Source organism: Sturnira hondurensis, unplaced genomic scaffold (assembly GCF_014824575.4).
Source record: "Sturnira hondurensis isolate 20B ecotype Veracruz unplaced genomic scaffold, ASM1482457v3 Scaffold0018728, whole genome shotgun sequence".
Classification (NCBI taxonomy): Eukaryota; Metazoa; Chordata; class Mammalia; order Chiroptera; family Phyllostomidae; genus Sturnira; species Sturnira hondurensis.
In genome coordinates, this window is record NW_028091359.1 from 4,453,466 (window position 1) to 4,480,939 (window position 27,474).

At 56.4% G+C, this 27,474-nt stretch overlaps 1 protein-coding gene across 1 annotated transcript in view; it reads left to right on the plus strand.

Annotated features, from left to right (window-relative positions):
• CRHR1 (corticotropin releasing hormone receptor 1) overlaps positions 1 to 27,474 on the plus strand; it is a 43,447-nt gene that overhangs the window by 7,257 nt on the left and 8,716 nt on the right. Inside the window, exons 2-4 of the mRNA XM_037070218.1 lie at positions 12,423 to 12,510; positions 20,695 to 20,814; positions 25,268 to 25,353. Coding sequence (XP_036926113.1) covers positions 12,423 to 12,510; positions 20,695 to 20,814; positions 25,268 to 25,353 — 294 coding nt within the window. The remainder of the gene's footprint in view (positions 1 to 12,422; positions 12,511 to 20,694; positions 20,815 to 25,267; positions 25,354 to 27,474) is intronic.

The following is a 27,474-nucleotide window of genomic DNA, read 5'->3' on the forward strand; positions in this document are numbered from 1 at the left end:
GAGAATGAGTGTCCCTGGTTCTGAAGCCAGAGATGGCGTTTCCTAGAACCACCCTCCCCTCTCCATTTGTTAAGAGAATCACCTCCCCCATCCCTAACCTGGAACCCTCCCAGGCTGTCAGAAGAGCCCCAGCGAGTGGAAGGGCCCAGCACCCGCTCCCTCCTCCATGGAGACATTTACTAACCAGACCCCACGCAGATGCTGGTGGCTGCAGATACACGTGTGTGGGAAGGAGCTCTCCCCAGATCCCACACCCTCCCCGCATCCCCAGGGCTGGGAACCCCCATGGAGTTCAGAAGGAACAGAGCCTGTTGCCTGTCTGCCTGTGGCTCTTTCTGTCACGCAGACGTACTCCCCCTCCCCTATCCTGTAAGCACAGACCCAGGAGGCTGGTGTGTGGCACCCACCAGCTCAAGGCCAGGGCTGGAGGACTGACTCCCAGGGGAGCGGGTGGGCACCCAAGGGCCACGGGGTCAGCAGTGGGAGAGGGTGCAGGTCAGACAGCCTCCACGGCTACTCCCCCGGCCTCACATGCCTGGCTGGGAGGCCAAGAAGCTGGCCCTTCGAGGGAGGCCTGTGTCCTGGGCTTGGTCTGAGCCTCTGCTTGCCCCCTGCTTCCACCCTTCTCCTCCACTCTGCCCACCTTCTCCCAGCCAGATGTGCCATTTACTGAGCTGCCTCGGCACCAGGACCCACACGCGTGGCCCCGCTGAGCCCTCCTGTCCCACTCTAGAGGCGAAGGAACCAGATAGTCCCTGAACCTCTTCGTCCTCACCTGGCCCTCGGTCTCTGTCCTCCTTCCTAGCCCCACACAGAAGACTCATTACCACCAGCCCTGCCTTTGACCATGCTCTTCCTCCTTTTGGGGCGTCTGCCACCTGGTCTCACTGTACCAGGGCTGTCTGTCACGTCCACCAAAGCTTTTCTGAACCATCCTGCCCGTCCCCTCCAGGAAGCCCTCAGTCTAAGTCCATCTCTCACTGGTTGTCCCTTTGCTTCTCTGCATCTCCTCCCCTTAGTGTGAGCCTCCCACTCACAGTAGCACTCAGGCTCTCGAACAGCCGGGATCCTCCGGCTCTTTGCTGTCTCCTCCACAACAACCTAAAGACATTTGCCAACCACTCCCCACACAGACCCCTGGTCGCTTGCTTGTAACCCGAGCCCTTGTTCCCACCATAGATTCTGAGCTCTGCCGGGGCAGGAGGATTCCCTTAAAAAACAGAAACGAAAGACTGTGCCCCCACACCCACCGCAGTACTCCACAAGCCTAGGTGCTCCGTGGATGCTGGACCCTGTGAATGGCATGCCCCGCTCCTGCTCTCTCCTGCACGTCTGTCTGTGCGCATGGAGGTGCTATGGCGACAGCAGACACGGAAATGACGAGCTCAACAGACAGAGTCCTCTGCCTCTGCCTGTGGATTTATGACTCAATGGCTTATCTAACCAGCGCTATGCTGTCGGCGCCGCTAACATATAGCGATTGCAGTCCTGCCCCCCGTTCCAGCCCCAGCCCCAGGCCCCCTGGCAAGGGGGCCATTTGTCCACGTGTAAAAGCAAGGGCAGCATTTTGCTTCGCAACGGGTCCTGGGGGCTGGTCGGAGATGCTGCTTCAAGGAGGTTTGAAGCTGGTGTGAGGACAGAGTGCAAGAACTTTCTCAGAACCTGGGGTCCTCAGAAAGCAGGTCCAGGGCGCATTGTTCTCCAAGCAGGGGCTGGGGGGGACTTGGTATCAGCCTGGGGTTCCCACTGCTGCCCGGGCTCTGCTGGTTGTGAGGCAGGAGCAGCCAGGCCAAGCAGAGGGTGGCTCCCTCCACGGGTCCTGCCTCTCAATCCACATCCCAACCTCCCTGCCACCCACGGGCTGGGGTGGGGTGGCCTTTGGTGCCTTTCTCTCCAGCGTGCTGGCCCCAGCGGCCTCGCCCTGACCCCTGCTGCCCAGCTGTGAAACACAGGGCCCATGCAGTGGCAGGGTATGTGTGCACCCCTGCGGAAGGAGCACTATCCTTAAAGCACTGTTCCACTTCCTGGCTGGGTGACCTTGGGCAAGTCACACAACCTCTCTGGGCTTGGTCCTCTTCTCCACCATGATGGAGAATAAAGGAGGAGGAAATGCCTGTGTGGCGAGGGGCCTGTCCCCATGAAGCTCAATGAGAGGCCTCCCCTGGCCCCTCTTTACTCCTCCTTTTGATGCTGAACTCACCCATCGCTCAAGATCCTGCCCCTTCATGGGGCCTTCCCTGACGAGCCAGCCATCCAGCTCTCCCGCAGCCAAAACAGTAGGGCTCCTCAGACCAGCCATGGGGAAGGGTCACATGGCTCCTTCCAGTCCATAGCAGATTGGCAGGTGGCCCTATTGTGTGTGACGACTTGCAGCCTGCACCACGGGGCTCACCTGGAGTGATGGACAACATCTGAATTGGCCTAGACCCTGTCCAGCGAGATGAGTCTATTAGCGACATGTGTGGATGGCACGGCAAGGACAGATCCCTGTTTCCAAATGCTTCTTGCAGGAACAAGGAGTTCGTGGCCCGCGCCAGTCCTGACCACACTGTGAGTAGCACTGGTCTAAAGCCCTCTCTTGGGGACAGAATCCATGACCCAGATCCCTGGTTTACTTTTCCCATAAGGTCTGACTGCAGGCCACGCTCTGTACCTCCTGCTATGAGGACTCAGGGCTGGAGCAGAAGGAACCCGTGACCAGGAGGGTGGAAACCTCTGATTTACTTGGTGGTGGTGGGTGGGTAGGCCCCTTCCCCTCCTCATTCTCACTCATCAAACATGCACCTTGTCGCCAAGGTCAGGGGGAGGCTTGTGACACTCGGTGGTCCCAAGGCTCTGGTGGGCAGAGGGAGCCCTTCCTCTGGGGTGGGCTCAGCCTGTCTTGGTTCTAGCCCTTGTCCTCACCAGAACCGCGTGAGGACAAGGACTCTGGTCTTCTCCGGTGCCCCCAGACCAGCTCTGCCTCCTGCCTCTGGAGAGAGGCTGGCTGAGCTCAGCTTGCTGGCTCATGTGTGTCCCCGCCCCCGGGGGGCACAGCGAGGGGAAGGACTGCCCGGTCGTCAGGAGAAGTCATTCCCATCAGTTCCCTGCCCTGAGACCGGGGCCAGGAGGCGGGCACATGGCTGGTTTGAGGCCACACAGGACCATGCTGGACAGAGGAACATCCAGGGCCTCTTCCTGTCCTGAAGGCCCCTTCCTCTTGTTCTCTCCTTCTTTCCAGGGTTCCTCTCACCATCTTCCTTCCTCCTTCTCAACTTGTGTGATGGGCAGGCAGTGGGTGTTTTCAGAGCTGGGAGGAAGCTGTAAAACCTCCAGCCCAGGGTTTCTCGGTCTCCGGGCCTGGGTGGTCCTTTGCTGTGGGCCTGTCCTGTGTGCATTTGAGGACGTTGAGCGGCATCCCTGGCCTCCAACCATGAAATGCCAGTCACTCCCCCTGCAGTCGTGGCAACCAAAAATATCTCCAGACACTGACACATGTCCTGTGGGGGACAATAGTGTCCCTGGTTGACAAGCACTAGACTAGTTCAGTTACCCTCAATTCTGGTGACAGTGTAGAATCACCTGGGCATTACAAAGCAGAGTCTTGAGTTTCCTCTAAGGTCCACTGAACATGAATCTCAGGGGTAAAGCATGAGACACAGAATTTTCCATCTCCCAAGAGCCGTCTGGAAACTTGTGATTTTGCCTTACTTGTTTTTTTTTTTTTAACAGGCAAAGAAACAGATGGGTTTATTGCTTGTCTTGTGGACAACTGCATGGTTATTTCTAATCTCTGCCCTACACCCCTCTGCTCACTGGGGTCTGGTGGTCCAGCACCCCCCTTTCAGCCAGCCCCTCGTGGCCTTGGAAGGCAGCCAATTCTCCAGGAAAAGCAGCCTCCAAACCTTCAGCTGTTTTCTAATAGAATCTAATTTCCACTGACAGATGATTTCACTCTGCCTTCCCAGCCCTCTTCGCACTCCCTTTAAAACGCAGCTTCTTGAAGGAAGAAGCCCGTTCTGCCCACGCCGAAGTCCCCCTCACTTTACGCTTGTCAGAGAGCAGGCTGAAGTGAGAACAGCTGATAGTGGCCCCTGCGGGCCCGTGTCTCCATCGCCTCCCACTACAGGTGCACCTTTGCTCTGGCTCCCAGACGAGCACATGTCCCCTCGCCGGGACGGTCCCCCAGTTTCTGGGTGCCACAGCCAGCCCCCAGCTGAGCAGCTCCCAGGGGCGGGCCACAGGATCAGAGCCCAAGCCAAGCTCCACTCATCTTTAAGAACCAAACTCAACCCTTCCTGAGTCCCCCAGGGACAGGGCCCTACTGCGGGCCACCCCCCAGCTCCCACCACCAGCTTTTGGGGAGTCAGGCCGCAGCCCAGAGATAGAGGTTGAGAGGGAAAAAGAAACCTGTACCTCCTCCTTTGGTTCCATTCTGGGGGTGGGGCTGGGAGTGGGGGCGGGGGGAAGGGAGGCAGGGGAGACAGGCAGGGCACAGCCCCAGGATTGGAAAGGAGAGAAGAGAAGGGGGAGGTGGGGGCCAGGGAAGACTGGGAGGGGCAGAGCCATGAAGGCAGGTGAGAGGAAGGTAAGAGAGAGTCATAGAGACAAGAAGGCACAAACTATGAGAAAAATATTAACAAGTGGATCTGAGAGAGAATCGTAACAAGAGGGGAAGGAAAGGCATGCGTGAGAGGCAGAACAGGAGGCTGGGCGGGGACGGGAGCTCAGCAGCGCTCCGGGCTGCTGCCTGCCATCCGCCCCGTGCCCAGCAAATCGGCCTCACGCACATTCCATTTTTGCTGGTGGCTGCTGGCTCCTGGGAACAGAGGTGGTGGAAGGTGGGTGTCCTGGGTGGGCAGGGGACCGGTCACAGAACGCTCGTGGGGAGCAGGCCAAGTCGAGAGGGAAGCAATGTGCACGTAGTAGTGATCACTGTTGTATGTTCACCACTCACTGTGTAGGGTCCCATGCTGTTTTAACTGCCTCGTATTGTTGAATCTCTCCAAGAACTTTAAGGCATAAATACTTCATTGTTGTCAGCCCCATTTATAAGGGGACACGGAGGCTCGGAGATGTTAACTGATTTGCCCGAGATCACACAAGGAGGGAGGGGCAGATAAAGATTCCAGTGTGGGTCTCCCCGGCCCCCAAGTCAGAAATCTGAACATCTACCCTCCCTGCAGTCCCGGAGTCTGAAGTCCGAGTGCATTCAGACCTGGAAAGCAGAGTAGGGAACTCACTGCCCTCCTCCTTCTGCAGGGGAGCAAACTGAGGCCGGAGGAAGCAGGGGAGCGACTTGTCCGTGGTCACAGGGCAAGTTTGTCAGAGTGAGAACAGGATCTCAGCCCCGCACTTCCTACCCGAAAACACTTTTTCCTTCAGCACACCCTTCCCAAGTCCTGGGGGTGGGGATGGGGCCCGTTCAATGCAGGAAGCGAAGGCCAAGAGCAAGAGCACTCCTGGTGGCCAGGAGGGACATGCAGGAAAATGGGGCCTAGGGAGTGAGCCCGAAACTGCCCTGCTGAGAATCACGACGGGACCTGCGGGTCACTGGGGGCGGAAAGCGAAAACCCATCTGTTCGTTTACTGGCCAGCCATTCATTTGTTCATTCCATAGCCATGCACTGGGGCCTACTCTGGGCCAGGCCCCACGGAGGGCACAGAGATGGCCAAACGCAGACCCTGCCCTCAGGGAGCTTCTGACCCAACCACAGAGTCTATCTGGGACCCTGGGAGGGTGTGTGTATACTCCAGTGCTGGGGTTCCCCACGCTCTCCGGGCTCCTTAGGAGAGTGAGCCAGCAGCTCACGGCCCTCAGCACTGCTGAAGGGAGGCAGGGTTGCCTCAGCAGGGGGTCAGAGGAGTGAGTAGCAGGAAGAGGGAGCTGGGGTGGGGCAAGGCACACCCTGAGCCTGGGTCTCCGGGGAGAAAGCCTGGAGGCAGGGAACACCCAGGCACGCCCCACTCCCTGAACATAGGCAGGAGATTTTCATTTCCATTTTTTCCTCTCTGCGTGACAGTAATTTAAGTTAATTAAATGTAACGATAAATTATTTCTTGTCTGCCGGGAATAATCTTTCACTCCTCACCCGCTTTGGGGCAAAGAGATGGGGGCAGGTGGTGGCTGTCTGGGAAAGAGGCGGTGGAGGAGGAGCTGGTGGGGCAGGACAACAAGAAGAGGGTGCTCAGGGGCCAAGAGCCCTGAGCAGTCTGGCATGCTGTCCTTGGTCCCCAGTCTAGTTTAACCCTGAAAAGCCCTCCCCACCTCCCACCCCCAGGGCCTCAGCTCTGCTGGTGCACAGCCTGCAAGCCTAGCCCCCACTGACCCCTCTGGCACCTCTTTGCGGGGCAGAAACTGCAGGACCCTGCCCCTCCCCATAAGTCCATTCTGCAACTCCAGATACATCCCCCGTAGGCACAGACAGGTTATAGAGAATGGATTGTGCGTGTTTTATTTCTGCAAACCAGATCTTAGTTCTTAAATGCAGTAGGGAGCCAGCTTTTTAAAGAAATCTGTACTCGTGACCCCACCTCTTTTTCATACTCAGGTTTTCTTCTCTTGGCTTTGCTTAAAACAGGCTATACCTTGCAAACCACATATGATAAGGCTTTAATGTCCAATATATATTAGGAATTCATACAATTCAACATCCCCCCAAATACCTCAAATAATCCTATTGAAAAAATGGGTGAAGGACCTGAACAGACATTTTTCCAAAGGAGATATTCAGACAGCCAACGGGTACATGAAAATGTGCTCAACATCACTAACCATCAGGGAAATGCAAATCAAAACCACGGTGAGATATTGTTATCTGTTACGATGGCTATTATCACAAGTGCAAGCGATAACACTAACCGGTGACGACCTGGAAGAAAGGGGACCCTTGTGCACTGTTGGTGGCATCGTAGATTGGTGCAGCCACTGTGGAAACCAGTGTGGCGTTTCCTCAAGAAATTAAAACTAGAACTACCATATTCCAGCCATCTCACATCTGGGTGTTTATCCAAAGAAAACAAAATCATTATCTCGAAGGGACGCCTGTACCCCCATATTTCGTGCAGCGTTATTCGCAGCGGCCAACACACAGAAACAACCTCGGCGTCCGCTGATGAATGAGTGGGTAAAGAAGACGTGCTCTAGAGCCCTGGCTGGTGTAGCTCAGTGGATTGAGCACAGGCCTGTGAACCAGAGGATCATGGTTCAATTCCCAGTCAGGGCACATTCCTGGGTTGCAGGCTGGTTCCCTGCAGGCCAACTCCCAGCAGGGGATGCACAAAAAGGCAACCATACATTGAAAAAAAAAAAAGAAGAAGACATGGTCTGTATACAGTGGAACAGTATTCAACTGGGAAAAAGGATGAAACTGTGTCATCTGCAACAATGTGAGTGGACGTTGAAGGCATTGTGCTAAGTGAACTGAGTCAGAGAAGGACAAACCCTGTGTGATCCCTTACATGTGGGAACAAAAGAAGTGAACTCCTAAAAATAGAAACTCCTGAATCGGGTGGGGAGGGCTGGGTCCTGCCTGCAGCCCCTCCCCCACCTGCGGGAAGACTGCTGAGGCCCAAGCCTCTGTAATAACTGAGGAAGATTCTGGGGCCCACGGCCACCACCGACGGCCATGTGGCATGGTGGCAGCCACATGGACACTTGGAGGGGGCTTTCCATTTCAGAAAGCATCTTACTCCTCCTTTCCCTCCAGGTGGCCTCCCACCCCCCACCCCCTGATGCAGGTAACAAAGGCCTCCCTGCGCGGAGGGGCCAGTTAACTCCCGCAAAGTCACACAGTGGGCAGCAGGACTGGGCTCCGAACCCAGCAGAAGGGGAAGGAGTCTTACTGAAGGATCACTCTCATTCATGCGGCTGGGGCTGGGGCTCTTGTCGGGGCTGTGGCCAGCTCCCTCTGCGGCCTGACCAGAGCCTTCTCTGGGACCTGCGGGGGCTCTCCCAGGCTGAGCATCTGATGGAGTGGTGAAGGGGAGAGAGGGCAGGCCCCCGTCTCATGACTCCTCGTGAACTTCTAGGAGGTGGGGGCCAGCCCTTTTCCCTTCAGAAACGTCCCTGAAAGGTTAATCACCAAATCATCCCATCAAAGGAAATTGCACTTTGTGCCTTAAAGACCAAACTGAGCTCCAGCAATGCAGTTATTTATGGTCTCTAATAAGCATTTTCTGGGTGTGATTAACCTTTACGCCAAAGTCACACTGGGATTTAGGATGGCAGCTTCAATTCTAGCCACGCTCTGCGCTGGCCTGGGGGGGGGGCACGGGCATCCGCTGGAGCAGGAGGCTGGTGGCCTGTGGCCCTTCCACCCCACCCTCCTGCACCCTCCTCTGCCCATCCCTTCTTCCCTTGCTCTGTCCTGACCTGGGCCATCCCCACCCCACCATCTTTCCTCCACTTACAAGATAGACACAGATTGCCTGCTTACTGGATCCTCGTCCTCATTCAGCAGCTGAAACCAGTTCGGTGAACTTGAGCCCCTCAACTGCAAAACGGGGCCAGGAGACCCAGCCCGTCCACTCTCTGCAGTGCCGTGCCCCGCGGTGCAGGTTTATTTGCGGCCTTGGGGCTGGTGGGCTAGCACAAACAAGCAAGGCATTACCTCGTGAGTGGGCCCGGCTCTGCACGGATTCAGATCCTCGGGGCCATTGTCGGAAAATGAAAAACCTTATGAAGTCCTGAAGGCTTGGTTTGTCAAAAACTATTCTGAGAGGAAAAAATGTGGCCAGGGCTGGTGTTGGAGGGAAGCAGCAGAGGGAGGAATCCAAACACGGGCCAGTGCCCAGGTCAAAAGCACTTTTGGTTTGCTGTCGGAGGGGATGACATGTCCGGTTTGGTGAGGCCCAGGCCTCTGCTGTGACCGCATTTGCCATGTGCTCTGGCCATATTTGGGGGGGGGGGGTTAGACCTCCTTGAGAAGTGGAGGATGCTGAGCACCCTTCCCAGGAAAATGACTGTCGTTTACTCACAGAGTTTCATGCCCCCCCCCCGACCCTTGTGTGCTCAGAGACCCCAGATTCAGATCTCTCAGCTTTAGAAGGAAACAAACCACGTCCTTGACACTTTGGGGCCTGTGCCTACAATGTGGTAACTGCCTGTTGAAGGAGCCGCAAAACTGCCGTGCGTGCTGAGAGGGAGACCAAGGTATGGTGGGAGGAAGTGCACAGGAAAACTCCAGATGGTCCACGGAGTGTGGTTCAGGAGTAAGCCGGAGCCTTTACAAACCCTTCGGCAGAGCCAGGTGGGGTGTGGTTGCGGGTTCTGCACAGGGCTGACCGTTCCTGAGCAGAAAGGTTGGTTCGGGAATATTAAGAATCCTTTTTCTCTGCATAAGGCAAAGCCAGCCCTCTCTCGGTAGAGAATGACTTTGTGAACCATCACACCCAAGAAGGAGATGTAAGGGTCAGTGTCGCAGGCAGCCAGCCAACAGCAGGCTAGTCTGTCGCCCGGGGGCGTTTGGACTGGTTTCATGATGAATCTGGATTGCTCTGCTCCGAATGGACCCCAGGATATTAAGACACGAGACTAAGACACTAGCCGGTGTATTTGCCACCTAATTAGAGCACTGGGGTGTAAGCACTTTGTATTGAGGCTGCCTCATGCGCCTGGGACTAGTCCAAGGTCCAGAAGGGATGTGGGCACACTGAGTGGGTGATGAGTTGCTCTACTTCGGAGGCTGGGGATGGGGCTGCCAAGGGGCGGGGCTGCGGAACTGGTATTTGAGGATGGCAGAGTTCACGAGGTGACAGGTGGCCATGGTGAGCAGGGGCAAAGAACGGCAAGAGCACAGGTGGGTGGACACCAGCAGGATCGGAGCGCCCGTGAGGAATTCACCGGGAGTAGACCGTGAAGGCCTTCAAAGCGGCTCTGAGGGCTGGCTGACACTCCAGGCACAACCTCAGAATCAGAAGGATAATGGTGGGGTGTCAGGCTGCTGGAGTGATACTTTGGAACAGGGTGTTTCCAGTTTCTTCGATTTGCCTGTGGCTGAGCTGGCTCTTGGAACCCCACTTTCATCCTCTGCGTGTGTGTGTGTGTGTGTGTGTGTGTGTGTGTGTGTGTGTTAGGAGGGGGCAGGGGCAGGGTGGGGTGACAAGCTGGGGGCAGGGAGTCCTAGTCTCCTATCAGAAGGAACCCTTGGGGACAGGGCAGGGCTGGGTCCCCGCTGACTGCTGAGCTGAGCAGGGACCCAGCTCCTGTCCCGAGGACTCTGCTCCTGCTTTGCCAGTGAGAGCCGCTGGCTGGCCTGCTGGCTTCCTTTTCTCTCCGTTTCTGCGTTTTCATTTGGAAGATGATGGTAAAGATATTTTGCCATCTCTCTGGAGACTGCGAAGTTTAATTACCAATTAATAAACTGCTGGAAGTTGCTTGGAGCCAGGGAGCCGAATGCGTGTGTTCTACTAGCTCCCGGGCCCCCGGAGTGAGGCAGCTAACCCCAGCACCAGTTGCTGCGCATCCGGAGTGCTGGGCACAGGGTGGCTGCAGGGCTGGGGGGCGAGCTTGGGAGCTTGACCCAGTGAGGGCAGAGACCCCGCTGATGGGACCGAAGGAGTGTCTGAGAGAGTGAATAGAGTCGATGAGCCCACTAAGGACTCAGGCAGGGCACTGAGGGGACCATGTATGTGAATTTTTAGGCCAAAGGGGGCTTCCCAAAGAGGGCGGTGGCAGGACAGGCTCCTACCCTGTGTGGGGGGCACTCGATTGATTCCACCGCGCAAGGTAGGGTCGGAGCGGGGGGGGGGGGGGGCAGAGCCTGCCTCTGTTGTCTGCAAGCATGGGAAGGCACAGGCCCCAGGAAAGGTGGGTGGCACTGGGGGCTAGTGGGGACAGGGTAGGAGAGGATGTTTGGGACAAGTGAGCCTGGGAATTTCATCTCTGGAAAAAGGCGAGTTGGTTTGCTTCTAAGGGCTGGGGGCACGTCCTGAGGTCCAGAAGGGGTGCGTGGGGAGGAGTCCTGAGGAAGGGAAGACGTCCAGTCTTAGGGAGGGCAGAGAGGGGACAGTAGAGTCCAGCTTGGGCAGAAGACTGGCGAGCAGGGCAGGGCCAAGATGAGGGCGAGGCCACTGAGGCCAAACTTAAGGAGGTGCCAAAAATCTCAGTAATTGAGATAAATAGCATTTTAATATTATTGTGATTTTTCCTTTACCCCATGTTCCAATAGGCCCCAGCACCACCGCAGATCCTGTCTGTTAAAAAAGGTTTAAAATATTTTGTTCACCTTGGGTTTTTTTGCATTAATTGAGAGTTTTTTTAATGCCGCATTAATATATTAGTTACCTTGAGCACTGTTTGTTGTAGACCCTGCCTCTTCCCCCCTCCCCCGACCTGAGAGTGAGGGCTGTGCGTTTTGACTGCGAGCCGATAGCCACCACCCTGCCTGGGGTCTAAACTAGCCGTTTGCTCGGTGGGACCCGGCCAAGGCCCTGCCTCTCCTCGACCTCATTTCCCCACCATGAAGCCCACAGGGTCTGGTGCCTCACAAGGTGCCTTCGAGAAAAGCCGGAGAGGAAACTGAGGCACAGAGAGGTCAAGTGACCTGTCCGTGGCAACACCGTGAAACCAGGGCTGGACTCCAGGTCCCTTCTGACTCTGAATCCTTTGATGGGAGGGTGATGACCTCAAGGGAGGGGACACAAAGGTTGTGTGGGGGTGTTTGTTTGAAGAAGGGGCAGTCCTCCAAGCGTGGGGTCCACGCCACTCTCTCCTCGGTGGGCCGAAATTCTGGAATCAGAGCGGCCCGGCGCCGCTGGGGAATGGCCGGGGTACAGGTTCTCCCTGGCACCAGGCAGCCACTTTCCCTGACATATTTATTCCTCCACCTCTCTGGGCCCTAGTCTTCTCATCTGCAAAACGAACAGCCACATCAGCCCCAGGGAGAATGAAATGCCCTCGAAGATGTAAAAAGGCTTGACGAATGGGGAGGCACGGCTTGCAGGGACTGCTAATGAGCTGGGCTGGGACCAGGGGTGGGAAGCCGCTCGTTGCACAAGAGGCCGGGAGAGCCTGCAGCTCAGGAGCGAAGGTGGGAGGGAGGCTGCATACTAAGGAGAATCTGAGAGCCCCGGGTCTCCAGGGGTTGGGACACAATTGGGCTGTGCTTGGGGTCCCGTGTGGATGGAGGTAGCTTCTCTAGGCACGTTGTTTCTCTGGGGGTCTTCCTTCTCACTGGGGGCCCCCGGCCCTGGGGAGAAAATTCACCTGTCCTGCGAACCTGGGCCGCTGCTCTTAGCGGCCTCCTTTCCAGGCCCCTCTAAGAAAAAGGCAGCTCTAGACCTTCCAGGCAGGGAGGACGTGGAGGGGTGTTGGGGGAGGAGCCCGGAGATGGGGGCGAGTGTCTGGGAGGACACAGATGAGGGGAAGAGGGGAGGCAGAGGCTGTGGACCAGCCTGCTCATGGCAGTCTAACCAGGTCCCTCACCGCCCTGTGCCCACAGGCCCTTCTCTTCCTGGGGCTGAACCCCATCTCCGCCTCCCTCCAGGACCAGCAGTGTGAGGGCCTGTCCCTGGCCAGCAACATCTCCGGTGAGTACCCTCACTCAGCTCCTGCAAGAGCCCAGGTGACCACAGCCCGGCCGCCTGCCCCCACCAGGGTCTCCTCGGGTGATCATGCAGGACCACGCCCCAAGGCAGGAAGAGCAGAGAGAGTCCCCTCTGGAGCCCAAGCAGTCGCTCTCTCCACAGAGGCAATGCTGAGTTGAGCGGGACCCTGACATTGTGGTGGGAAAGAGAGCTGCAACTAGGCAACAGCATCTGCCACGGGCGCAGGAGGGGCATGTGGCGAGTGTGCTGGGTAGTTCTCGTCCCTGCTTTGGGGTGGACAACAGGGGAAGTGGCCCCAGCCCTTGCTGCTGTGAGGACCAGCAGAGCAGGGGCCGCGCTGTGACCCAGGCATCGGGAGGAGAAAGACTGCGCTTCTTGCCGCAGTATAAGAGTGCAGGGGGCCGACCCTGTGCCAGGGGCCGTGGGAGGTGTCTGAGACATATTAACCCAGTTTTCTCCTTCAGGGTAGGGTCTTGTAACCCTCATTTTACACACAGTGAAATGGAGCAGAGAGAAAAACTAGTAAGTGCTGGAGCCAAGGTTTGAGCCCAGGTAGCCTAGCCTCCGGATTCGTCTTCAACATCGTGCTCCACACCTGTGAACCCTCACTGGGCCCCTTTAATCAGCGTCTGGGAGATGCTGCCGCTGGCCAGGTGGGAGGGCCCCTGCCCCCGAGGGCTTTAGGGAGACTCAGTCTTTGGTGATTTATTTTCCTCTCCCAGTTTTTCCTTGATTCAATTTAACTCATTAATTGAGCACCTACTATGTGCCAGGCCCTATGCAAGGCACTCAGGGAGCAAAAAAGGGCTCATGGTCTGATCCTGGAGTTGAGCCCACAGACACACATACTGTGAGGCAGGATGCAAGGCGTATACCAGGGCAGAAACAGACCCAGGGTGCCAACAGGGAGGTCAGGCCTCAGGTTCTGAAGCTGGGCCCATGGGGAGAGACTTCTGCAGCTCAGAGCAGCTGCCCTTGGCTGGCTATCTTCACTAGGGAGGGTCTGGGGTGGGGCGGGAATGAGGACTGGATTTGAGAAGGCTGAGCAGGCTCCCAGGCTCACAGTGACGCTCAGACTCGTCCTGGCTGGAGGCGGGGACACCAGTTGCCACAGGGATGAACATGCCCCCGAGCCTCTCTTTGCTCTAGTTGTAAAGTTGGGGGGGAGGGCGCGACGCCTACCTCAAGGGTCCATTACAATGAAATGCACTCAGGTGCATGGTGGTAGTCCACAAACTGTAGATGCCATGCTGCTACTGCGTATGATTTATTATTGTTGGTAACATCTGCCTGCAGGCTTTTGAAAGTGCTTACCATACATCTGGGCTGAGGAGAAGGCATTTGCCATGAATTGCTCACTGCCATGCAGGTGACAAGGAAGTTGTTAGATCAGGAGTGGTAGGAATCCAGGAAGGCTTTCGGGAGGAGGAGATTTCAAGGTGAATCTCTGAGAGACTCTGAGTGTGGACTGGCAGAGAAGATTCAATGCTCTGAGACAAAGCTAGAGTTGATTGCGGACCAGCAGGCAGGTTTGATGTAAGAACAGGGGAGGGGTTAGGAGGGAGTTGGCAGCAAGTCTGGAGAGGTGTTGGGAGCCTGCCGCATCTGGCTGCAAAGTTGGCTAAGCTGGTCATGGGGAACGGGAAGTTCCTGAGCAAGAGTCTGGATTGCTGGCAGAGAGACTGGGGGGGAGGACGCCCCCTCAGAGGCTGGGCCTGAGATGGAAGGCCCTGCCTGCAGCCCTCCATGCACTGGGGCCAGATCAGTCTCCATTAATTTGCTTGCTGTGCTCAGGAAGTGACATCCCTGAGCCCGCGCAGGTCTCATGTGTCCTTGGAGGCAGCAGGCCATGATGAATGCCATTTATTCCCCAAGTACCTGTCCTCTGTGTCACTGCCCCTGGCCTGGCCAAACCTGCATGGCTTCATGGCACACAACCCATCACCCTCTACGATGGCCTCTGATAATGCACTATTTGTCCTCCCATGCCAAGACCTACCCGGACCAATGGGCACTGGTAGACAGATGGTGAGAGTGGGGTGGAGGGACTGGGACAGATGGATGAGCGTCTGGCAGGGGCAGCTGGCACTGAGCCAGGGCCTTGGGGGGGGTTTCTTACATGCCAAGAACAGATGACCCTGGGTGGGTCCCCAGGGCCATCATGTGGCAGATCACAGACTTGGCAACTCATAATATCATGTCCTGGATATGACAACATTAGAAAGTATAAAATTATTGACTAATGACATTAGAGACAAAAGGAATCACCCTGTTGACACAAACCGGGGTCATCTGTTCCCATCCCCCATCTTAAGGTCATGAATGAGAACAGTGATTAATGATGCTGATCTTTATTTTGTGCCCCTGGAAGTGTAAGGAAGAGCAGAGTGCTCTAATCCCCGCAATCATCACAACAGCATAGTCAGAAAGTATTTTTATCCCCATTTTACAGAAGAGGCACGGAAGTCTCAGAGGTTGACCAACTTGCCCAAGTGCATACAGTTGCTAAGCAGTGACTAAGAGTTGAAGCAAGTGGGCCCGATCCTAGAGTTTCCCACCACCATGGAATGTGGCTGCCCAGACAGGCATGGTGCCCGGGGCCCAGCAAGGTTGATCATCCCGGGGTGCAGAGTCGCCCCTGCCACTTCCCAGACCCATATTGGCTTTGCTTATGGCCCCCAGTTTTCCTCCAGACCTACTATGTGCCTGGCACTGTGCTAGGTATTGGGAATACAAGTATGAAGAGCCCACAGACCCACAGGACAGGAGGCCCACCCATTTGTCTTGATGAATCACACACCCTACAAAGGCATCTTTCTTCTCTGTCCAAAGAGGAGGCGGCCGAACCACTAGGTGGTGGAGCAAAGAGCAGGACTCTCTCTGCCCTCTGCCACTCTCTCTGGGCCAGGTGACACAGGCAGAGCCCCTGCCCATTCATCCCAGCAGCACCTTCCTCTGAATGGGCAAGTGTGTGTGTTTCGGAAGCTGCCCTTGGGCCACCTGGCTGCTCCCCTTCTGGACAGTCTTGGCTGTGTTCCTCTCCTGGGCTTAACCCAAACAGGGGGATGGGCTTCCCAGCCACAAGGCGGCTGCCAAGCGCCCACCCACTCTGGTTTGTTCAGAACCCCCTGACGAGAGACCTGACATAACTGGGGCAGGAGCCAGGTTCCAGTTTCCTTCAGAAGGATCTGCTGAGCACATGTGGACCGGAGCCTGATGGGAAGGGAACTGTGTTGCCTACTTGGGGGAAGAAGCCAGTGTCCGATCGTGCACAAGCATTAAATAGGCCACCTTCAAAGAGTCCTTATCTGTTCAGTAAAGCAGCACCCCCACCCCGATCCTGACTCAGCAAGAGTTTTTTTCAGAGGCAGGTGGAAGCCCCTGTGCTACTCCTCTTCCCTCCATTGGCAAGTGTCTGGTGTAGCCTGACCACCCTGCTGCCCGGGGCAATGAGAGTGTGGGTCGCCAGGCATCTGCTCCGTGCACAGGTGGGGAAGGAGGAAGGTGCAGGACCAGTGTTATGTTAGTCCACTTGACTCCATCCTGCCTGAGGGAGACCCTGAAGGCATCTAGCTGTCCCAGGACTGAGGGGATGAGGTGAGAGCTGTGTCAACAGTTTAGACACACCAAGCACACACCAGCCTCAGGGCCTTTGTGCTTGCTGTTCCCGCTGCCTAGAGCACTTTCCCCCATTCCCTCCTATGCACATGGCTCCCTCCCTCACTTCCTTTAAGTTTCTCCTTGAGTGTGAGTACCTTAAGCGCCACCAGTTTAAGTAGCCCTCCAGTCAGTCTATCTCCTCATTCTGCTTTTTTTTTCTCCATAGTATTTCTCACTGCTTAACAGATTCGTCTGTCTATGTGTTTGTTTACTGCCCCCTCATTTCACGGAGGGTAGGGCATTCGTTTTATTTATTACTGTATCCCAAGCACCTAGAAAATGTCTTAGGTGGTCAGTAAAAACGTACTGAGTTAAGAGGAGTCATTAGCATTCTTTCGATCTATAATTTAACTGACCAGGAGGGGCGCTGTGGGGTAGAGTTAGCGCCTAACAAGGGTTAGTGAGTTGGCTTGGCTAGTTGCAAGGCTGGATTACTCCCATCCAAACTGCTACTCGCCCCAGATCTATGATATCCGGGTGGGAGAATACCCGACAGTAGTGCAGAAGGGGTTGGACATTTGTGATAGTGGGACCTGAAAGGGACATTGGCGCAAGCATCAGAGTCCCACAGCCTTGACTTCGAGGTCCTTAGAGCCCCAAAGTGAGTGACAGGAAGACTTCCCTTCCTTCCTTCTCCCCTTTCCAGCTGCAAGATCCACTCCCTCCCCGTTTCTGGAACCTATGATTTTTTTCAATCTCTTTCTCCAGGTTTTCTATCTGCTTCTCTCTGCTTTAATCTAAGCCTTTTGTCTCCTTCATTTCCTCCCTCTCCTCCTCTCTCCTTGCCCACTTGCCTCCCCCGCCCCTTCTCTTGTCCTCAAAGAGTGGATTGAATTGAGTGGCATGAGTTCCATAATGTAAAGCGCCCTCCACACCCCCTGGTGTAGTGTTCAACAGATGTTGGTCTCCCCGCTCCCCCAGCCCCCAAGTCCTATACACTCTTCCAAAGGACCAAACTGCAGTGAGTATCCCAGGGACCCGCACGCGCACCTTGGTGGGCGGAAGTCCTGCGCGGGAGCTGCAGCCGCCGCACGAGGGAGCATGTGGCGGGAGGCGCGCAGCCTACGAGTCAAGTCGAGCCCAGGGGGCCTATGGGCAGCGCCCACTTGCCTGGAACACCGCATCTGAGGCCGGACCCTGCTGCCTCACCCCTTCCGAACACCTCTGAGTCCCTGCCCCTTTCCCTTCACCCTCCCTTTACTCTTCGTTTTCCTCCAAGTCTCTACGGGCCCCCTAAAAGGGCACCACACAGCCAAACCCCTGCTGAACCTTTTGGCCAGTATTTTCACTGCGCTGTCCTCCTGGTTGGTGCTTGTGCGTTGGCCGTGCTTGGAATGGCTCCACTCCCTCCCTTGGCCCCGCCCACCTAGCTCCAGCCCCTGCCACCCACACCCCGCCAGCCTGATCCTCCGAAGGTTGGGCCTACTTTGCCTCACGACCCCTTTCATTCGCTTTTAGTGTTCAATCATGCAGCCTCTCCCTCCCTTTATTCCCACTCTCCCAGACTTTCATTCCCTCCGGGGTTTTCTGGTTTCTTAATTGTAAAGGTCACTTCTGAGGAGTGTTTCCCCCCGCACCAGCTCCACGCAGCTGCTGGGGGGTATGACAGGAGGGAGGGAGAGAAGCAGAGCGACGTTGAGGAACCCAGGGTGCAGAGATGAGTGCAGCCAAATGCTGTGCGTTCCCGTTACTCAGGCTGGGACCCCGTGGTGCAATGGGAAGAGCCCTGGGCTGGCACTGAACACACCAGCGTTCAGAACCACTTCTGCCCCTTAGTGCTTCTGTGACTTTGGATAGGCAATGTGACTGCTCCGGCCTCCGTTTCCATATCTGTGAAACAGAGAATTAGCGCCCAACCTTGGCGGGTGGTGCTGCGGACTGCTAATCCACACAGTTAGGGGCAAATATCCACAGCTCTGCTCATTCCCAAACCCAGACCAGCTGTGAACAGTGTTAGACCTTCAGGGCATTGGCTGGTGCCTGGTTCTCGAGGCCAAAAGACCCATCTGCTCAGTAGCCAGTCCCTGCCTTGGCTCCAGCCTGGTCTTGGCTGTGGCTGCTGCCCAGTCCTGCCCTGCCCTCTGTTCTTGGTGAAAGGGGCTCTGGGGAACTGTCCAGGGCAGGAAAGAGAGGGAGAAGGAAGGGAAGTCCAATTCTGCAGTGACTGAGAGGGTGTGCTAGGCAAGTTCCAGGTGCTGTCGCACAAGACATTCCATTCAGTCTCCCCAGTACCTCGCTCAGGAGATACTGGGAGTGAGCGAGTGACTAAATGGACAACCTACCAAGGAAGGCGCAATGATGTCATTGGATCAGATGGAATGTGTAGGCGCCTGGCATGTGCCCATCACGCTGTCAGCCCTCAATAACTGTTGCTCTGTACCCCACAATCTCTTTGACTGTTCCCCTCCCTGTGTTGGAGCAAGATGTGGTGTAATAGAAAGAGCACTGGATTCGGAGTCAGAAACACAAGGCTCTGTATCTTGGTTCTTTTGCTCATTGACAAGTAACCTTGGGCAAGTCACTTACTTCCTGGGGCCTCAGTTCCCTCATCTGTAAGAAGGGAATAACGACACAGCGAGGTGGATGAGGATCAAATGAAATATATGAAGAAGGGTTTGAAAAAGCAGAATACGGTTCAATAATATTACCCCGTACTTCCCATGGCCATATGCCTCCAGCTACCCACTCTGGGCTCAGCTCTATCAGCGTGACCCCTGAGGGACTAAAATCTTAACCTGTTTTCCTCACTCCCCCAGCCTCTCCTCCACTTGGTGAAGCAATTCACGGATACTGCAGCGTGGCACAGTGCCAGGGCCTGGCCCAGCCCGGCTGCCTGGCCCGCCGTCTCCTCGAGCCGTTGAGCCCCAGCCCAGATTTCTTTCTCTTCCAGTTAAGCAACTTGGTGCCAAGACCTCTGCCCCTTGAGCCCTGATTTGCAGGAACACCCTAGGAATAGTTTTGATTAGAAAGGAAAACCGGCATTTGGTACAAGTGCTGCTCAGCACTGCCCTGCAGCCAGCAGGGAAAGGCCGCCAATCTAACCCGCGCTGTTTCCTGAGACTGGGGACAAGCTAAGCTGGGGAGGAGGTGGCAGGTGGGCCCCAGCCAGGGCTTGGCAGCTGCTGATGCCTGGACCTAAAGAGGCTGCCCCCGCACTGGTTCCTGGCTCTCCCTGGCTCGTCTGTGCATGCTTGTGCCATCCCAGGTTATTAACTCCCTCTCGTCGTGCTGGGTCTTCCTAGGACCACTGTGCCAGCCTCATGCAGGAAAGGGGCATCGGAGGGCAGAGAAAGCAGGGGACGTTTCAGGAGGGGGTGCCAGGACTGTCCTCAGCCCAGCCCCCACCCACTGGAGACCAGAAGCTCCCCTCTCTCCAGAAGTGTTGCTGTGACTTCACCTCTGCCCTAACACACACACACTCCACTCCAAAAAAAGCTCTTTAATTAAGGGCAAATATTTGGAAGGGGAATTTGATATTCACTTTCTAATTCAGTTGTTTACATCCTTTAAAAAGTCATAACCCCTTTGAGAATCTAATGAAAGCCAAGGTCCCTTTCCCAAGTAAAATGCATGTACAGACCAAATTTTCAAAGTAACCGTTTGTCAGACACATTTCTTACATTTGGGGTGGAACGCTTGCTCTGACAGTCGGTATAGTTACGTGCCATATACAGAGGGCTAGTGTTAGTGGTAGGAAGTTTTTTCACAGTAAGTGTATTAGTTGATCTTTAATATCAGGGTCTCTATCAACCCTAAAGCTTCCATGAACAGAGATTAAGAATTTCTGATCAGATCCAGTCACTTCATTTTATTATAAAGACACTGAGGCCCAGAGAGGGCAAGACTTGCCTGTTGTCACACAGCAAATTAGTAATAGAGCCAGGGTTCCAGACTCCTGGTTCAGTGTCCTCCCTACTCCTCTGGATGGTGTCTCCCTCCCTTTTCTCCCACGACCCCCTTCTCAGTCAGTCCTCTCCTGGGGCACAGCACAGACCAGAGCACAACCCGTGTATGTTCAGTAAATGTGGTCATCAGGCCAGCCAGAAGGTGAGCAAGGTGAGCCAGCTTCACCTAGCTGATTCCTCGTGCAGGGCTGGAGCAGATGTGTTTGGGTTCCAGGGCTGGGTCAGGGTTGGCTGGGTCTGTTCCATGCTGCGAAGTCTGAGAGCTCCAGTCTGCACCAAAGTGATGTGCTGAGAAAAGTGTCCTCAGGCTACAGAGCAGGGGACCTGAAGCATGTCCATCCTTCCTCTAAAGGCTGGCCAGGACCTCAGCTCCTGCCATCTCTGTTCCTCCTCTGCTCTGGAGCCCACTCTGGCTCCCTGGTGCCCGAGCATCAAATTCCGATTCCTTCCCTGGCACCCTCCTCTGCAGAGGACGAGCTGTCTCTGCACTAGGGTCATCACTCCTGTCCTGCCCCAGCTGGTATGTGCGGGCCTTTGGGGAGGTAGATAGGACACAGGAATGGGGGTCTTCCTCTGCCTCACCAGCTGTCTCTGCCCACAGGACTGCAGTGCAATGCATCCGTGGACCTCATTGGCACCTGCTGGCCCCAGAGCCCCGCGGGGCAGCTGGTGGTTCGCCCCTGCCCCGCCTATTTCTACGGCGTCCGATACAACACCACAAGTAAGGGGTCATGTGGCGGGCGGACTTGTTGGAGGTGGTTAAATAATAATGACAATAACAGTAACCGTACCTCTCGTGGATACAGTCACTAAAGGCCAGCTCTGCTCTGCTGGGCACTCTGTGCTCACACTGCTGATTGTCACAGTGCTCCTGGAAGACACTATGTGTAACTCTGTAGTGCTTGTTACATAAATAAAGCTTCTGAGGCCCAGAGAAGTTAGGGATCTTGCCCAAGGTCACCAGGTGGACTTGCATCTAGTCTGTCTGACACTTTCTTCTGCAGTTGACAAACCGGGTCAGTTGACTTGAACTCCAGCAGCCCCGTGAGGCAGGGCAGGAATCATCAGGGCCCTCCAACCAGGAGGTGGGAGACAGCGTTCTCAATCTACCTCCAGGGGCCTAGGGCTTGCATGCAGGCCCACAGGTGGCATGGGGGTGTGGGAGAACTAACCCTGTGACCAGATACTTGATCCCTTTGTAAACACTTCACTCCCATGAGGCTGCAAGCCTCTACCTCCAGGCTTTACAGCTCCTTGCTATGTCACTTGTCACCCTCCCCTGTCAGCGACTCACAGCCCCTGCTTATCCAGACAGCAACAGCTGCAAGCCAGGGCCCCTGACCTGTCCAAGGGAAGAGTGGGGGCCCCTGGTGGAGCCTTGGGGTATGGTGGACCTGAGCTCAGGACCCCAAGAGGGTACCCAGGTGACCAGACACCGGAGAGTTTACTCTGAGACTCGCTCTGTGACCTTCAGCACATGTTGCTCTCTCGTGGCCCCCACCCCCGCTCTGGGGGTGGAGAGGGTCAGATGACAGGCTTCCAAGACCTCATTTAACTCAAAGCTCCCAAGTTCCTTCCCCTGCCCCTTTCTCCTTTATCAGCTGGTTGAAGGGGATTAGAGTTGGGGGCTGCAGCCAAGAAAGAGCTGGGGAGGGCCCTGGGGAGGCACTGGGACTGGACAGGAGGCTGGAGCAGCCAGACCAGGCGCTCTCGTGTGCCTGGAACCCACAGGGGGAGAAGAAAGAGTGGAAGGCATGTGGGGAGGACGGGCAGGCAGGTGGAAGCACAGGAGGCCGTAAGAGGCCAGCTTCTCATTTAGTAGGGCCCATTTTACCATTAGGAAATGGGGGCAGAGCCTGTCAACTGCCCCAGGCCACAAAGCTTGGAAGCAGGGCCAAACCTGGAGTCGGAGCCCCCCTGCCACCCCCCTCACAACACCTGCAGGAAGGAAGCAGCACTGGGGCTGGTGCATAATGGGGGGGCGGCATTGGAAGGAGGCCCCTCTCCCTCTGAGGTACCAGGTCCTGTTCTTTCACCTCCAAAGTGATTCTCAGGTGTAGCCCCACCTGCTCTCCGTCCCCAATGCCACAGTCTCTACCCGAAGGACCTGATCTCTAACCCTTGTTTGGCATTGGACCCTGTCACACCCTTGCTTGGAGTCATCCCTCCTGTGGCTCCCCACTGCCTCCATGGCCAAGTGTGAACTCGTGGGCGAGGCTGCCAGGCTCTCAGGGGCGGCAGCCCCACCTAATGGCAGCCAGCTCTGGCCACTCCCCGTGGGCTTCCTCCACGCTTGCCTCTCGGGGTGACTTGACACTCCCCAAAGTAAACGTTTTCAGAATCTGGGGCATGACACTCAGTTTGCCAGTCCCGACCCACGTGGAAGCCGGGCGTCCTGGGTTCTGGCCTCAGTTCTGTCTGTGACTGGCGAAGGAACCCTCGACACTGGCTCTCCTGGGCCTCGATTGCCCCACCTGCAGCATGGGTGCGAGGTCTGGGTGGGGTACTGCTCTTCGGCTCCCTCTCTCTTCCCTCTGTGATCCCAGGAGAGGAGCTGGGGGTGATGGTCCCTAGATGTGGGGGCAGGGCCGGCAGACCCCCCTTTCCAGGTACTCCAGTGTCAGAACAGTGAGGAACGTGCCCGTGCAGTAAGTAGTGAGTGAGAGCCCAGAGTGGCACCTAGTCATTAAGCACTAATTAATTCATTTACTGGTGAGGTGCTGCCAGGACTTCCAGGCCTTCTCCGTAATGCCCTCCTTCCGGCTGCATCTGATCTTCAAAGGGATGGGACGCATTTCCAAAAATATCCATTCTCCCATGATTCTTCGGGAGGACTGCTCAGCGCAGCAATCAAAGACAAGGAGGTCGAATCCTCCCTGGCAACGACTCCCTGCTTGTTAGGCCTGTCTTCTTCCAGGGCTGCCTCCTGCCTCCCCAAGCAAAGCCTGCTTCCTCGGATGACCCGCCTTGGGAGGGACTCTGGCTCCTGGCTCCAGGTTGGGGGGGGGGGGGGCGGTGTGCAACGGGGGCTTGGGCCAAAGCAGTGACTCTTGTTATCCCCACCAGTACCCCCTTTGAAAGGGACAAGTGACATGTTCCAAGTAATAACAGTTACAGCTAACACCACATGCCGGGTGGAGCTCCAAGCCCCCTGTATACGTTAACTAAAAATGCTCAACTCAACCATTAGATGGGAGTGTCTTGCAGAGAAGGAAGCTGAGTGGTTGCGTGACTTGCCCAAGATCACATAGCTAGTAAGGGGTGGTGCCAGATTTCGAGCCCAGGCTGTCTGGGCAGGGAACCTGCTCTTAGCACTGCTTCGTGCGGCCTCTCATAAGGCAAGAATTCTTGAGCCACTGCCCCCAAGGCCCATTCTTTGCAGACATTCTAGAGCAGCTGGTAGTCCCAGGCACTTCCAGTCCGTGACAGAGACCCTGTATCCCTGGTTCCCTGCCTCCTGCAGACCTCCCTGAAAACTCTGTCACCGAGCCCTCTGCTCTCTGGCTGCTTATCCCTCATTTGGCAGTTAGGGGAGAACAGCAGCATCTCAGCCAACTCTGCCCAAGGGCTCAACTCTGCTGAGACTCAGGTCTGTAGGCAGGGAGGCTGAGCAGAGCTTTAAAATCCATTTAGCCTCGTTTCCCCCTGGCAGGCTATGGGTGGCTCTGTGAGCAGCCTCTCAGCAGAGGGGCTGGGGAGTGTGAGAGAGGAGGCCTCCCAGCCTCGCAGCCCTGGAGTCCAGGCCATGTCTCCCTCCAGGACATACCAGCGTCTCCCCCCGCCGCCCACACCATCATCTCCCTCTAATCCTGATGCTTCCACAGAGAGGTAGCTCCCAGGATGATTCCTTGGAAAGCATCTGGCCCAGCCCTCCCTGGTACACAGGAAGCCAGCGCCCGGGTCTCTCACAGCTCAGTAGCACGGAGCCAGTGCTGGGCCCTGCCTCTGTCCCCCGCCCACTGCCCTGCCCCAGCCCAGCCACAGGCTCAGGGATTGGGATTCAGGCAGTTTCCCTAGCCCTTCTCCCACCCACTGTGGTGTGAGGGTCAGTGGGAACTATGGAAAGGCCCACAGCTCTGGGAAATGGCTCAGGACTCGATTCTCTTCAGCTTATTCTGCCTGGAGTTGGGGCCAGAATTAACTTAAGGAAATATCTTTAGAGCCACCGATGCTGGAGGGGGTTGGGGCGGGGCAGGATAACATTTACCAGCAAGGGAGAAAAGACCCAATGTTTGGATCTTCCTAGGCCCTTTTCCTACTGGGTTTCAGAGCCCCGGGGGAGGTTTCAGACCCTCCCCCCAGCTCTCATCACCCCAGAACCCTGAAGTCAAGCTCACACCACAGGGCTTCTCCCCACCTCCTTAGAAGGTGGCAGGTTCTGGGCTGCAGTCAAGCCGATGGCTGCACAGACCCCCGGCGCTCCTTGGGCCATGTGCCAGGCTGTGAGCTGCAGCAGGTCCTGAGAATGAGACCCCTGCTATGTGAGCCCCACCCGCTGTGATGTGCCCCAGCACACTCCTGCTACCTGTCATCTTCTGTCCCAAGACACGAGTTGCTCTGGGGAGATGCCACCATGGGGACCTTCTCGCATAATGCCTGCCCTGTGAGCCTCACCCCGTGTGGAATACTGCCACGGGAGGACCACCCGCCCCCCATGGGAAACCTCACCACCGATAGCCACTCTGTGAAACCCTGTCATCTCACTGCCACGCGGGCTGTCCCCACACTCCCTTACACCATGTCGTGCCCAGCCTCAGGAGCAAGAACTGACTCATCAGGACTTACCATTCTTCTTTCCTGTCACACGACACCCCCAAATGGGAGAGGTCTCAGAAGGGCACGCACCACAAATAGGCTTGCAAGGAAACAGCTCAGAGGGCTGGTCAGGACTTCCCAGGGGCCAGTCTCGTCGGCGTAAGCATGCCGGCAGGAGTGGGCAGAGTCGCAGCCCCATGGTCAGGTGCTGGATCGACGCTGACCCCTGTTAGGCCTGGGGGGCAGAAAGAGGCAGGGAGATGGGGTAGCAGGGCAGCCCCCCTGCCCAGCTTCACCCAGCAATCAGGCCCCTGTGCTGGTCCAGGTGGTGGGTGGATGGACAGATGAGTGGACAGATGCCTAGGCTGCTGTTTGCACGAGGAACCACAGGTCACTTAGCCTCTCTCTCCTTTTTGCAGACAACGGCTACCGGGAGTGCCTGGCCAACGGCAGCTGGGCGGCCCGAGTGAACTACTCAGAGTGCCAGGAGATCCTCAGTGAGGAGGTGAGGCTGCCTGCAGGGAGGGCTGTGCCTGTCACATGGCCAATGGCTAGTTAGGGTCCGGGAGCCAGAGGCTGATGTCAAGGGCGAGGGCGTCAGAGCTCACATAACCACGAGGGAGGGAGTGCCAAGGGGGGCGGTGGGCAGGCTGACAGCCTGGAGCTGGGTCCTCAGCCCTTCCTCCTTCCATCCCTTCCTTCCTTCCACCCGTACCCCCTGGAACAGATTTTCATCCATTTTCCACCTCAACCACCTGAGCCACACATCCAAGTCCAGGCAAGACTAGATCAGAACCGAGGGTGGGACGGGGCCGTGCAGTTTGAAAAAGCCCTTTCAGAAAACACTGCACCTGGTCAGCTGTGTGCGAGAAGGTACTGCTCACACGCAATCCAGAATTCCGGGGTGCAGACGGCGCACTGAACGTCTCCCTCTCAGCCCAGCCATGGGCCTCCCTCCCCGGGCGGGGCTCCCTCCCCGGGCAGCGCTCCTGCCAGCTTCTTACATGTTCTTCCAGGGGCCTTCTCTGCTCGGCCGAGTAATTAGGCGTCTGTATTCTTTTATGTTTTCAGCGCAACGCTGCACATTACACACCCTGTTGGACGCCTTGCTTTTTCCATATAATTATCCATCTTGGCGATTGTTCTGTATCAGTTCATAAGGAGCAGCTTTGTTCTTTTTTTACATTTGCATAATAGCATGTTGTACAGATGGACCGTAATTTATTTACCAATTTTTATTCTCAGTCTTTGGTTATTACCCACAGTGATGCAATGAATAATCTTTTAATGTTGACATTTGGCAGATGCTTGGGTGTATCTATGTTTCTGCTCCGCCCCCTGGCCCCTCCCCTGCATCTCCACCCACCCTTCAGTGGGTGCTGAGGGAGCTGGGGCGGCAGGGAGGGTGCCCCGAGCTGCTGAGGAATGTCCCCCGTGTGCAGAAGTGAGGGGGGCTGGCCCAGGCGGCCCTGGGAGGGCCTGTCCAAAAGGGTCTGACCTGGATGGGACCTCAAAGACTCTCCTTCCCATCTTGACCTGCTTGGGAGAGTCACCTGGATTCCCATACAGGTCCCAGGGCTACACCCAACACCCAGTAAATGAAATCCTCCAAGGAAGACGGGGGGGGGGGGGGGGCTTCANGGGGGGGGGGGGGACTCTACCCCCAAGGGAGGTGTGATTCTGATGGGGAAAGAATGAGAAACTCTGACCTAAGGCAATCTGTTCACTTACAAATGGGGAGACTGAGGCCCAGCATGGGGGAGGGGCTCACACAAGGTTACATGCACAGTGAGTCAGGGCCTGCAACCTGGGGCTTTGGGGGCCAGATTCTCCCGTGCCCACCCCTAGGTACTCAGTGTGAGGAGAGGCTGGTGGTGGGAGAACAGCTTTCCCCACCCACCTAGCACCCCCCCCTCCCCCTGAGCACTTTGGTTCTGGTCTCTCAGATTACACAGGCCAGACCACATGGGCTGGGGTGGGTGGTGTGGCTCCCTGACAACCTGACCTGAGCAGAGATATCCCCCAGGTTGCTAAGCATGCGCACCAGGGAAGTCCTGGCATTGGGGAGGAGGGTGCCCCCTGGACTGGGAGAGGCAGATGGGGTTCCGGGTCAGGAGATGTAGTTGAACCAGAGGAGATGGGCTTGGTTAGGGGTGGGAGGGCAAGCAGCCCAATCAGTGGGCGGGGACTCCCTCCCTGGAGCACAACGGAGGTGTGGGAGGACGGGAAACGGTGCTCACGCTCAGGAAGGCAGGTTCACTGGAGCCTCCTGAATGTCCCCGGAAGTTCACGGTTCACCCAGATTTCTCCTGCTCTAGTTTAAGCCCCTTCCTTTTAGTTGGCTAATGGGGAACACTCAGCAGCCCTTCTTCCCCCAATGCCCTCCAGAGACTCAGGGGCCCAAGTCAGCTGTCCTCAGCCTTCTCCCCTCCCCATCCTGCCGCTCCCTCTGGGACTGGGGTCTCTCCCTCTCCCCACCAGTCCCGCGGGGTTTGGTTGAGAAGGAGCATTAGGAGTGCCAGCTTCTCATCAGCCCCCTCTTTGGGTTATAATGGGAACTGCACAGGCTGTGGAGGCACGTGGTTTGGGGCTTGGATTCTGGTTCCAACTCCTGTGCTGCGTGACC